General features: G+C 44.5%; 1 protein-coding gene across 1 annotated transcript in view; it reads left to right on the top strand.

The window, feature by feature from the left end:
* VPS13D (vacuolar protein sorting 13 homolog D) overlaps nt 1-13,479 on the top strand; it is a 238,146-nt gene that overhangs the window by 77,229 nt on the left and 147,438 nt on the right. The window contains exons 37-41 of the mRNA XM_078071798.1: nt 1,582-1,722; nt 4,065-4,187; nt 6,679-6,753; nt 10,362-10,467; nt 11,478-11,630. Of these exons, the coding sequence (XP_077927924.1) occupies nt 1,582-1,722; nt 4,065-4,187; nt 6,679-6,753; nt 10,362-10,467; nt 11,478-11,630 (598 nt within the window). The remainder of the gene's footprint in view (nt 1-1,581; nt 1,723-4,064; nt 4,188-6,678; nt 6,754-10,361; nt 10,468-11,477; nt 11,631-13,479) is intronic.

Here is a 13,479-nt window from a genome sequence, read left to right as displayed (position 1 = left end):
TGTGTTCTGGATTCACTTTCTAAGAGTGGTAGCACTCTGATTTCCTAACCGTTCAGCACGTTTAACTTTAGAATACTGACCCAAGTCTTACTAGTTGAGAGAGACTCTTACAGGGCATATGGAAGCCATTTTTCTGAGAATCATATATTTTCCCAGAGCAAACCTTGCTTAGTTTTAAAGTTGTGTGAACACATTCAGGTCACTAAGTGCCAAATGGTGCGAGGAGACAAATGTACTTACTTGATGCTACATATTGGATTGGATTTCTATTGGTCAATCACCTGATCTGTGGCTGATGGAGTATAGTTAGAAAACTGTTAAAAATTAACTGTCTTGAAAAGTTGAGTCTTTAAAAACACAGGGGAGGTACCATTTTTCTCATCCAGCAGACTGGCAAAAATTAAGTGTGACCCTGCTGTGAGCCACAGAACTCTAACTTCTAGCCATTAGAATTGGAAGTTGGTGCTACCACTTTGGAAAACAATCTGACGTATAGCAAGGTTGAGTATAAGCATTACACTCCTTCTAGGTCTGTACCCCAGAGGCTGTCTGGCCCATGTGTGCTCGGAAACAAGTACGAGACTGTGGTGGTGTTCCTCCTCATAGCTATAAAGCTGTGGCCTCAAGGGAATATTTCGCAGAAGTAGAATGAATACATAGATTGTGGTGTATCCATAAGTGGATTATAATTCACTGGAAAATAAGTGTGCCGCAGCTACATGGCAGTGATGTGAGTGAATCTCAGAGGCACGCTGTTGGGCAAAAATAGAAACTTGCAGAAGAACGCGTATGGCTGGATTCCATTTATGTAAAGATCCCCAGTAGGACAAACTCACCAGCATGTTCTGAAGAAATGCATGTGTGTGGTAAAACTATAAAGAAGAGCAAGGAAATGATTAAAGCTGCAAACTAATGTTTACTTGGGGTTGGGTGGGAGAGGGTTGGTGGGAAGGGGGCCTGACACGGGAGAGTGGCACTCAGGGGCTTCAAAGGGACTTTTAATTTTCTGTTTCTTAAGCTGAATAGTGGCTGCATGAGTACTTACAGTAATTTTATTCTTTAAATCACACGTAGACGTTATTTTCATACCTTTTGTACATATGACATTTTAAGATTAGAAATTTGAAAAACTTAAGTTGATGAATATCCAATTATGCTGAACCTGTTTCTTCAATCGGTGGATTCTTGATGTTAGCAGGAGAATCAGATTTAAGGGTTACTTCAGCCACCGGTAGTACTTTTGCATCCTGAGTCTGAGACTCCTTTTTCTACCTTGAGGGGATCAAAAGCAGGTCCTGCCTGCTCCTTAAGAGAGAGGGCACATATACTCTGTGCCCTTCTTCCTCCCACCTCTGGAAGACCATGTGGGGCATGTGTCTGTCCTTCCACTCACATCCTCTAGACAGCACAGACATCTGTAGGGTGACCTGTAGCTGAAGATGGTGCTTTCACTGTGAAATCACATTGGAAATAGAAAGCTGTTAAGCTGTAGTTTGTCCTTGCTGAGCATTTGTGAACAGTGTTCCCCTATAAACTCTTGATATCTGTGTAACAGATGTCTTATTTCCTGTGTTCTCTTAGGCTGGGAGCCGTTTATTGAGCCATGGCCATGCTCTGTATCCTGGCAACAGCAGGCAGCTAGTCGTCTCCATCCTCCTCGACTGAAGCTGGAAGCCAAGGCCAAACCCCGTTTGGATATCAACATCACCTCTGTGCTAATTGGTGAGTGGAAAGTTGTCTCTAGAAGATCAGTACCTTTCTGTACATAAGTCCCTTGTCTAGAAGACTGTTAATCCTGGTTTAGCAAATACCTGGGCCCACACTGGACATCACTTACTCACTGAGGCTGCTTTCCTGATAAACCCTAACCGGGCCTCATGGTTCTTTTCAACCCATTGCTGCAGAGTTGGCACCCTTGTTAATGCTATCAGTGATCAAGCAAGAGCTCAGACTATTTGGGAAACATAACTCTCTCTCTATTTGGGATGAACTCTCTCCCTGATGATGCGTGGTCACAGGTTTTTCTTAAATGTCCTAGGAGTGAGTTTAGATTCACTTCTTTCGGGCTACTCACACACAGAATAATTTTTAAAAGGTATAGTTTTGACATTGTCTTTATAGTAGGATAAGTGGCCTGTACTGTGTCCCATCAAGTTATCATGTTGACCTGACTCTGAAAATCACTGGGTTGAAGGGTTGCCAAGCTAACGATGCATGTTCTGAACGTTTCTTTGAAAACCTTGAAATGCATGTTCCCGATTCGATTTGGTGAGTCAGGTCCCCACACCTCTGAAGATTCCTGTGGATCTTGGTGTGTACTCTGCCACTTGCTCTGCCTATGCTTGTATTTATGTCATCTAAGAGAAGAGTAATGTTATCATGCAATCAGGTATTCCCTACCTTTGCTATCAAAACCCACACTCACTGTTTGAATTATTGATCTACATGATCTGATTTTTGATAATACTGTAGTTATCTGAGTGATAACACTGCTGTTGCACATCTGTGGACTTTCTTCAGTGCGTGTGATCGAGGCTCGTAGGATATCCATTGGCTTATTCCATGTCAGAATAAGATGAAGAGAATGTATAGTGAAATGAGACCATAAGTTTATTGATCCCCAAATTATAAAACCACCATTTTACGTTATCAGATTTCATTCAGTAAATTTGCCCAGATAATTGATCTGACGATCCTCTGTACTGTATTATTTTGATCCTGTGTCATTTCTTCTATAATGTGTTCATCTGGAAGTTTAGATAAAGTTTAGGGTCTACAATAAACAAGAACTTACTTCCAACAAAAGAATTTTATTGATATTTCTGATGAGCATCTGTCTATTTAAAAATGGCTTCCAAAAGGCATTCTTGTCTCTGGTAAAGCTGTTGTTTTTTTCACCTCCAATTCCTTATTCCTAATACTGTGCTGAAACCCAGAAATGTTACTGTGACCTCTTAGTATTTAAGTAAATCTTATATATAGCCAACTATTGGAAATGAAAACCAGAAACCAATAATTTCTGTTCTAAAAAATATCATACCTTAATTAGTAGAAAAGGTCTTTATCCAGGGGTGGTGCATCATAATTATTTTGTTAACCTGCCCTTCCCATTATATTTCTCCTCTCAAAACCGTAAAATCACTCCTGGAGAATTGTCTGCTAGATTTCAGCTTCCTGAGATTGGTGTTTTTTTGTTTGTTTGTTTGTTTTTTAAACAGCTTCCTCACTGGTTTTTCTGTCTCGAAACCCTGTCCCTTAGCATGACATAGCATACGCTTCACAAACTAATTCTCTTTTCTAGACTGCTTTGCTATGTCCCTACCCTAGTATGTTGGGCCAGAGTCACGCCAAGGTATTCAGTGTTTTCTAAAAGTACTGTGTACTTTCATGTCTTTAAAATCTTTGTAGGGGCGCCTGGGTGGCTCATTCGTTAAGCAACTGCCTTCGGCTCAGGTCCTGATCCCAGGGTCCTGGGATCGAGCCCCGTGTCGGGCTCCCTGCTCAGCGGGAAGCCTGCTTCTCCCTCTCCCACTCCCCCTGCTTGTGTTCCCTCTCTCGCTGTGTCTCTCTCTCTGTCAAATAAATAAAATCTTAAAAATAAAATAAAATCTTTGTATGTGCTGTTCTCTTGGCCTGGGATGTCTCCACACCCCTAATCCCGTTGGTAGGTAAACTCCTGATCTCTGACCTGTGTTCGTTCCTCACGACCCAGAACAAAGGTCCCCACACCTCTGAAGATTCCTGTGGATCTTGGTGTGTACTCTGCCACTTCTGCCAGAGCAGAGTGAATCTTCCCCTGTTCTGTGCTCCTGTAGAATTTTATTGATGTCCTTGTTTTAGCTCCTTCCGCATTATGGTTCTGTGGTGATGGTTGCTTGGCTAACATTGATTTCTTCCAGTGGAGCCTGAGTTCTCCAGTGGACAGACTTTCTGAGAACCTAGCAGAGCGCCTAGCACGCAGTTAGCATTCAACAAAAGCTAGTTTTGCTGAATAGAAATTATTTGACTTGAACCCTCAACCTTTTCTATTTCCATACTTAATATCTTTGGGGAATTCTTTCTAGACCAGTATGTAAGTACCAAGGAATCGTGGATGGCAGATTACTGTAAGCAGGAAAAGGAGATAGATTCAACCACATCAGAAGACTGGATGGGCTCTTCAGTGGATCCTCCATGCTTTGGACAAAGTAAGATTTTTCTCTACACATGTCTGAGTAAATCACTGTTGACCAACACAGTCATGTTTCATTGAGAAATCCAGATAGAATCATCATTTTCTGTGAAAAAACCTACAGGAAATTCTGACTGTCTTCTATAGTTCTGTTTTAATCTTTGCAGGAGACATTTTTCTGGCACAAAATACTGAATTTTTAATATGGGCTCCAATTCCACCTTTGTGGGAGAAAAAGGTGTGCAATATACAGTCTTCTAAATTCTGGTAACATTGCATATGAGCTGTGCGCCTGAAACACATCAAGATCAGCCACTGGTCAGTGTGTTTAACTTGGCAAAGCTTTCCAGTTGATTTGGACTTTTGGACTGGATTTTAAAAACTATCTTTTCAGTTTTCCAAATCTAGAGGTACAGAGTTTGGATATATTCTTGAGGGGAGGGCAGGCAGGATCCCACATGGAAGAAATTGTTAAAAGGAGGGCTCTGTATTGTTCTTAAAGTAGGAAAGAATTGAATACCCAGCCTTTTGAAGAATAAGCAGTCCGTTTGTTCTCTGTTAACGATGTTTTCTTTCCTTATTTAATGCCTCACCATGGAGCTCTGATTTCCTTAGAGCTGGGGAGACTGTGGCGGCCAACCGCGTAGTCCTTAGTTGTTCCATAAGCCATTGTCCTCCAAATTCAACTCAGCCCCAACTCTTTCAGTGTGGTTTCTTTGGGGAGTCCTGGCTGGACTTCACATAGCTCATGAATGCCTAAATATTCCATCTGGTCTGCAAACATGTCACGGGAAGATGGATTTTCTTAGTTTGTGAAGTATTTGAACGGGTTCGTCTCTCCTCAGGGTGTAGAAGTGGACTCTCTATCTGCCTTGTACTTCTGGAAGGAGGGACAAGGAAATGTCAGCTATATTTGCTCTCTGTATTCCCCAGTTGTTGCTTCTGAGTCTCAAGGTCATTGCTTAGGAGCCAGGGCTGTTCAGATATCATCAGCTTCAAGTCTGGCTCCTGTAACCTTCCCAATTTGTGTGTAAAAAGAATGTAACAGTCTACCCAGAAGACTCTAAATAATCTTTGTAATATGTAATGTGTCCTAGAGAGTATGTTTTGGAAATTATTATTCATACAAGGGGATCTTAAATCCAGATGCAGTGTAAACACGAGGAAGGCCTAATTTCAGGAATCCAATGAAGGATTTTCTTTTGTCTCTACCCCTCCACCTTTTTAAAAAAAAACACTTTCTCCTCTTTCTTTATAGTTAATAAGCTGCCTTCTCTGTGTTAAGTGCCGTTGTGAAATTAAAGCTGGATTTTTATTTACTGACAGATTTTTATGGTTACTTAGGCTTGCAAAAGTAAATCTTTTTAATTAGACAATAAGTGAGTATACCTGAATTTCCAAACCTTTTTTCCTACTGGACGTTCCTGGGCGGTACCACGTGTAGCAGATGGGATTGTATTCTTTTAACGGGTCTACTAAATTAATTGTGGGGAATTTGTCTTGAAAGTCTGTAGACTTGAACCTTGTTGAACAGATCACATCTTTCAGGTCCTCCTATTCATGAACATTTAGTTACACCCCCCCACCCCCCGCCCCCCAAATTTGTACATTTCATTCAGGCCAGCTTCAAAATGAGCCCTTGAAAACTATCTTTTCGGTTTTCCAAATCTAGAGGTACAGAGTTTGGATATATTCTTGAGGGGAGGGCAGGCAGGATCCCACATGGAAGAAATTGTTAAAAGGAGGGCTCTGTATTGTTCTTAAAATGAAATTCAGCCTAAGGGAGCTGCTGATTTCTCACTATTTCTTTAGCAGGGGAAAGAAAACAGTGGCCTCGTTTTTTACATCATTGTTGGCTTTGTTCAGTAAGGGCTGCGTTTCTGCAGGTCGACCCGGATGGCATGGCCCCATCCATATGCAGTTTGTTAGTTTGGTATTCAAAGGACATTTGATGGAGATATCAAATGTAAACGTTCTAAAACCTTCCATGTTTAATTTATAGTATAAGTAATACTATGCCGTAACTCCTTGGTGGAGACTGTTTACACTTGGAATGCAGACTGACTCTTTCCCTTGAAATTTCGGGACCCCGGGGGATTAGCACACCACCGGCACTGCCTTTTCCGAGTCGGAACAGAGCAGCTGCCACCCGGTCTCGGTAACTTTTCCACGCCGTTGAAGAGCATACATGCTTCAAGTGAAAAAGCCTCACAAGACTTGTCATTCCGTTAAAGAGAATGTTGACAATGTTTTCTTTCCCCCGTTGAGAAAAACAGGAGCACGCTGCTGTGACACATCCTCCACAGTAAAAGCTAGCATAAAAATGTCTCGCTCGCTCTGTCATGTACTTTCTTAGCTCTTAGCAGTCACTGACGGGAATGATCCTGGAACTGCATGATGCTTGCTATTTTTGTAATGTACCCTCGTTGTGCTTATGTCTTGGAGGTGAGTCTTCTTATTCACTATATTTATTCTTACCCTCTAACTTTGTCTCTCCTGTCTACCAGGCCTCCCCCTTGTCTACCTTAGAACTAGGAGTACAGCCAGTCTGACTAACCTAGAGCACCAGATCTATGCTAGAGGTACGGTATAGCCGAGCGAGGGCTTGTTTTATTTTCCTGTTTGAAGAACTGCCTTGTACATCAATTTTCTGTGAATGGGAGCTGAATGGGATACCCCAGGTTTGAGTACTAAGAGCACTTCCAACTGATGAATATGACGCCTTATATCAGGAGCGGGCGATGTGCCGTGTCTTCCGTCCACCCTCACCCTCGGAGGGTATGGAGCCAGCTCCACAGTGTATGGGGCAGAAATACCCAGCATCGGAGGGTTTCTCATTTTGAAAAGCGAGGAAATGGAGCAGAGCATTCTCCGTCAGGCAGTGCTACAGGTCTTTGTTTATAGAATCCTCAGTGAACACTTATTCTTATGGCAATGCAAGGGGCTCTGTGGAGTAGACGTTATCATGATCAGGAATCAAGTGAAGAAAAAATTTACCAGTAAATATTTGCTTAGACACAAACCTTGATTTCTTCAGCTATAAATTGAAGTACTTCAGAGACAGAAAATAAAATGTGCCCTATTTCTGTCTCTGACCCTTGAAGTAAATATGATAGGAAACACCGTAAACCTCCATGAATGGGAATCCCACGATGTTCATTCCTTTAGTTGTTTGAAGGAGTGTGATTTAATCGGCATGTGTCTGTACTTGGCTAACACCAGGTCCTGCCAGGGTCATGATATATTTTGTAAAAAAGACCTTTTGAGCTTCCTCTACCAGGGGTTCAGACTAGGGGTGTTCATGCATGGGGGCAGTACAGGGGTTTTTCCTGCAAGATTTTACCGAGATGGATGTGTAGGGGAGGGTTCACAAAGGAAGCCCATGATTGAATCTTCATTTATTAACGGATTTAGATGCTCAGCTTTTCTACGTCTGTTATTTCATCTTTCGGGCTAAGCAGCCTGGATGCCTTAGCTGATGAGGGAGACAAAGTAATTTGCCCTCATGCACATGACCAGCTGGTAGCAGGCCTGGGACTTTGATCTATTTCTTATGATTTACAAACCAGGTCCTTTCTGATAGACTGGATGCTTCTATAGCATGAAAACTTAAACTGTTTATAAGGGCTGCATTGCTCTGTGCAACAAGTCCAGCAGGCTAGAAATTTCCTCAGCCACGTGAAGCCCGAGTTGCACGTGAGGAGTCTTAGGTTCTCTAAGCCTATGACAGAGTGAAGTCTGGTCACTCGAGGCAGATTTTCTGGGGCCACCAGGGAATACTGCTCTCTTGGATGGACTTGGGAATGTGGTTCTCTGGTGCTGTGCCGAAGACAAGTGCACAGTTGATTGGGACCCTAGTGCAGGAGATGTCGGCTTTATCCCTGGTGTCGGGTTTGGATTTGTGAGCACTCCCATGTTGTTTATTCTCAGCGAAGTGGGCTGCTGAAGTCTGTGCTGGTGTGTGTAATCAGCACAGGAAGCTTGGGGACCAAAGCCGTGTGCCTACCCTGACTGCTTCATTCCAGAGCAACATGCTTGTGACTGTCTTTATATGGGTTCCTAGCACTTTCTTCTGTATTACGGTGTGATCAAAGCCATTTGCCACCTGTTCTTTTTAAATCTAATTTGCAAATGGAAACTTACAGTCTGGCTCACAGTGGGATATGAAAGCACATCTGGCTTCTTTCCCTCCTGGGTCCTTTATCTGCTGTAGTAAAGCAGCTCTCTCCTGCACTCCTGGAGAGGGAGGTGCCTTTTAAGGTGGCACAGTAAGTGCTGTTTAGCCCGCAGACAGCTCTTAAATCTTTTACTCCCCCTCTGCTCTTGTCACCAGCCTCACAGCTACTCCTTAATTTTGTACTTGATGTCATGTTTTTTTTTTTTTTTAAAGCCAACCTTGGGAACTAAGTGAGGCCATTGGCATGAGAAATGGGTGTATTCTCGGTGGTTATCTAGGAGTTATTCTAGGAGATTATCGTCGGAAGTATGTGGGGTGTTTCTAAAGACTAATCACAGAATTGTAGGGACACACTGCAGACTATTTGTTTATTTATCGGATTACTGTTTCTCAGACTCCATTCAGCCACTGTCCTTACCAAAACAGAACTTGCCTTAGCTTATTTTTTTTTTAAAGATTTTATTTATTTATTTATTTGACAGAGAGAGAGAGAGACACAGCAAGAGAGGGAACCACAAGCAGGGGGAGTGGGAGAGGGAGAAGCGGGCTTCCTGCCGAGCAGGGAGCCTGATGTGAGGCTCGATCCCAGGACTCTGGGATCATGACCTGAGCCGAAGGCAGATGCTTAACGACTGAGCCACCCAGGCGCCCCTTTGCAGCGTTTTATAGTACAAACTTCTGAAAACTTTAGAAGACACAACGGAGAAGAAAAAAAAGTGATTACTTTGTAAAAGGCAGTAGCGATTACTGACTTTATGACCCTGACCCAGGCCTTATTCTAGCGGTGGGAGAAGGCAGGGTCTGCTGCTTGTTTTGCTGGAACCTTGTGGACCTGTAAGGGGCATTTAATTTTGCTTTAGTGTTCTCAGTGGGCAGGTGCGGTCACCTCGAGATGGCATTTTCCGCAGCCGCAGACCATGTGCGTCCCGGTCTTTCTCAGGCTGTCTTTGTGCTTTAAAGCTGGGCACGCAGGAAGAGTGGGCCATGCCCTCTTCTGTCGGTAGAGTCCACGCGGCGTGAGCACGTGGCTGCTGCCTTGGTGGTTCCTCCCGCCACCTCCCACTTTGTCTCAGTACCACCACGACCCACCGACCCACCGACCGGGAGAGGAGGTGCAGGCCCTTGCTAAGAGGAGCCGAGCCTCTCCCCTCGGCATGCCCATGCTGGTCCAGGCCAGACCGCACGGCAGGGCAGTGGTGCCCGCAGAAGGATCTCAGGGCAGCCTGGGCACTGGAAAGCCATTTCTGGCCACATGGACTCTCACTTCTCTCTGGTTACAGTCAGGTCTCTGGAATATGGGTACTTACACTTTTGGATTGATCAGTGTTTCTTTCCAGTTTCCCTGCTTAGAAGCTATTTTGTGAAAAGAAACCATACTTTATGCTCCTTTTGTAGTCTCCTCAGTGCCTACCTAATAGCAGACGGTGGTGGTATCGATGTAAAAAAATGAGCTAAAAATTTCATTTAAAAAGTTTTGGGATAGTATATTTCTGATCTTCCAGGGAGGGGGAAAAAGCTATTAGTTGAAAAGAATGTTTTTTGTTTTTTGTTAAAAGATGCGTAGTATGACTGAAGTGTAGCTCTTATAGAAAGGGAATCATCTTGGACAAAGTTGGAATAAGTATGTGCGCTGTATCTTGCTACAGTTTGGGTCACTCACTGAGAATATATTCCTTGGGACTCGTGGGGCTCCATTTCTCTGTCTTGATTCCAGCCCAGTTAGGGCCTGCTGCCTTCTCCTGAGTTAAGGCCCACGAGAGTCGTGGGAGGATTGGGGGCTGGGAGTTGTCCCCCATCACAGCCAGTGTTGGGGGGACCGTCACCACACAGCAGGCAGCAGAGGACATGGAGATCCCATGTGTCCCATCGACACACCAGTGGTGGCTCCACGTCTGTGGCCTCCACCGTCCACCCCTTTGCATGAGAGACACGGGCACCGCGTGCAGGTCTGGGGAGGGTCTCTGCTTCCCAGACAGAGGCCTGTGCTAACAGCCTTCCTCTCTTTGCCCGTAGCAGAGGTGAAGACCCCCAAGCGCCGGCAGCCATTTGTCCCTTTTGCTCTGAGGAACCACACAGGCTGCACTTTGTGGTTTGCCACCCTGACCACCACGCCCACCAGGTAAGGCCCACAGAGTGTGCCCCCCTGAGCCGTTTCTGCCACCAAAGGCTCTGCAGGACCAGCCCAGCAGCACAAGGTGGGCCCCTTCTGGAAGCTCTTAGGATTGTATTTGAATCGATAACTTGCTGACTTGCTGAGATTTATGACGGAGTTGGAAACTGTAGCCAGAGAAGCAGGTCCCGAGTCTGAAATATCCAAATTATGACCCCAACCCTGGTACACACCATGTTTAAGGTAAAAGTCAAGCAAATTAAGGATGCGAGTAGGAAGTGGGAAGGAAAAGCTATCTCGTGTTTTCTCCTCAGTCCCCACCCCTTTTTAAAAGAAGCTGAATGTGGTTATTAAACCAAATATCCTGCATTTTTCTTCCAAGACGGCTTTGAAAACACCTCCCATATTCCCCTCCCATTTCCCCAAACAGAAAACAGTTCACCCCAGATGGAAGTGGGTGGAGCTTGGAGAACAAAAGAGAATTTACCTGGGCCTAGTGAGGATGTTCTCTACCAGCTTCCTGCCCATGTAGACCTTGGCTCTCCCCTCCAAATACATGCTGATCTTTCCCTTTAGGGAACGAGGTGCATGAAGTAAATAACAGAATTGGCCAATTCGAAGCCACCTTTCTCCTGCCATCACTAAGTATGGTAATGCTCCCGAGGAGATGTTTGTTTTTCAAAAGTGGTTTAGGTCTGTTACATTCCAGATAGTCACTTAAAAACTACTTTTGAAACTCATGACTGAGTTCACATGTCCCGCTATGTACTGGACTCTTGCTGGAGGTACATGGTGGTGCGGTGATCACTTTCAGCTCTTTCTAAAGGTTCACCAGTGCTGCGATTGTCACAAAGATAGTGGCAGTTCCTGACCTTTTAGGTCATCCAGGGAGCCAGGCTCTCTGGGCTGCTTCTGTGGATCAAGCTCCAGGAGGGCTTCTGCCCCCAGCCCCGAGCTCTGGGTGAGAGGGAATTGAGAGAGAAAGCCAGACAAGCTGGTACTGTCTGCTTTGTTTCCAGGGCTGCGCTGTCCCACAGTGGGAGTCCAGGGCTCGTTCCAGAAGGCGATGGCACGTCTCTTGATGACGCTCACAGTGTTAGTGAGTGGCGGGAAGTCCTCACGGGGGAGGAGATTCCCTTTGAATTTGAAGCAAGAGGAAAGCTTAGACACAGGTAAAGTGTGGTTCGTTCTTTTCCTCTCCCCAAAATATACTGTATAGATCTGTATGTTACAAAAGATTGTCCCTAGTTTTTTGCCTTTTCACTTACCTTTATTAATGATTTTAATGTTTCATTTTTTTAAAAGGTATTTTGAAAACAAATGTTTCCTTTCGCTATTTTGGAAATACACTTATTTCCATTAATTATCCCTTTAATTGACATGAGAGGTGATGGCCAGTGTTGCCCATAATTTGGTTGAGGCATAGGCAGGTGACAACACTCAAGTTCATTGTCTCCTCTCCGAGCCTGGTTTTCACGATGCAGTGGTGACAGGGTTTTTTGTGTGTTTTTACTTTTTTTTAATTGTAGTATGGTTGACACATAAGATTACATTAGTTTCAGGTGTACAACATAGCGATTCGAGCACATTATCCTGTGCTCGCCACAAGTGTGACTTGTGACTACCATCTGTCACCGTGTGGCATCATTAAAATGCCACCACCTGTATTCCCTGGGCTGTACCTTTTCTCCTCGTGACTTGTTCATCCCATAACTGGAATGACATGCTATTCTTAAAAGGTTATCAAAGCATGTTGATTTCGGTTTTAAGATACGTGTGTGCCACATAGCTCTTTGAGCAAGCAGGTGGTTTCGGGAAGCAGGGCCAGGAATGATAAGAAATTCTGATTCTAAGGAGGATAGCACTGACTCATCGAGGGAGACCGCTAGCCCGTGCACTGTTGAAACAGCCAGCCAGCGGTTTGGAAAAAACATGAAAGAAGGTTCTGTCTAGCTACTGAGAGGTCATAAAATGTCCTTTTATTTGCAAACATGTTTAAGGGGAAGGGCTATCCAGTGGATAGTGAATAGGTTAAGATTTTAGCATTTGAGCCTCATATCCATTGTCAAGCCGAGCTGAAATTGAAGACCCCGGCTTCGGCCTTCTGTGCTCTTATGCTTTCATGGAGCTTGAAGTCTTTGTGTGCAAACGTGCTACCGAGTGAAACAGTTCTTCCTTGTGCACAGCCCGTACCAGCACACATCATTCTCTCAGGGCCGGGTTCCGCTCTTGTACCCCACCCCTCCCTGCCCCCATGACTGCACAGGAAAGATCGAATTTACAAAATCACCGTGCCGGACACATGTACCTGGAAGCCACGGTAGAATTTCCAGGGACGAGTGGTGGGCGTGTTCCTGTTCCACAGAGTTCCTGGAGAAGCTAATTATAGAACTGCTGGCTGTATTTCTTCATCAGCTCTGCCTCCGTTGTGTCAGAAAGGGTTTGACCTCTTTGTCATTTCCGTTTTGGCGTACATGTCTGGTAACCCATTTCAAGTCCCACTGTTCTGCTTGAATTCATCAAAATAAATGCCTTCTCTGGCTTTTCCCTCTTTGGCACACTGTACCCCACCTCCCTGCCTCCCTCCCCCCTTCCTGTCAGCTTCAAATCCAGTTCCCCATTTCAGTCTTCTGGCTTGAATTAGGCAAAATCTAAAATAGAATTAAATGTGCAATTTCCTCCTGTTCCTCCTGTTCTGCCCACTGCCTTCTGCTCCAATTTCAGCCGAGCCCTTCAGCCCTGAAACTCTGAGGGCTCCGTCTCTCATAACCTGTCTGTAGTCTTGTAGGACCAAAGCCAAACAATGAAATGTGGTTCTGAGAGAAGTAGGATATTCAACAGGGGAACCAAGAACAAAATGTCATTTTATGCATTTCCGAGAGTATGGTTTTATGATGAAATTGCTGGTACAGCAGTTTTACTAGCCCACTGGAATAGCTCTAGCTGACGTCATGATTTTATAGAGGTGGGGGTGGGGGTGGGGATGGGGGAAGGACCTGGGCTTGTGCACAGGATTTGCAA

Source organism: Halichoerus grypus, chromosome 5 (assembly GCF_964656455.1).
Source record: "Halichoerus grypus chromosome 5, mHalGry1.hap1.1, whole genome shotgun sequence".
In the NCBI taxonomy this organism is placed as follows: Eukaryota; Metazoa; Chordata; class Mammalia; order Carnivora; family Phocidae; genus Halichoerus; species Halichoerus grypus.
This window is presented reverse-complemented; position numbering and strand designations above follow the sequence as displayed.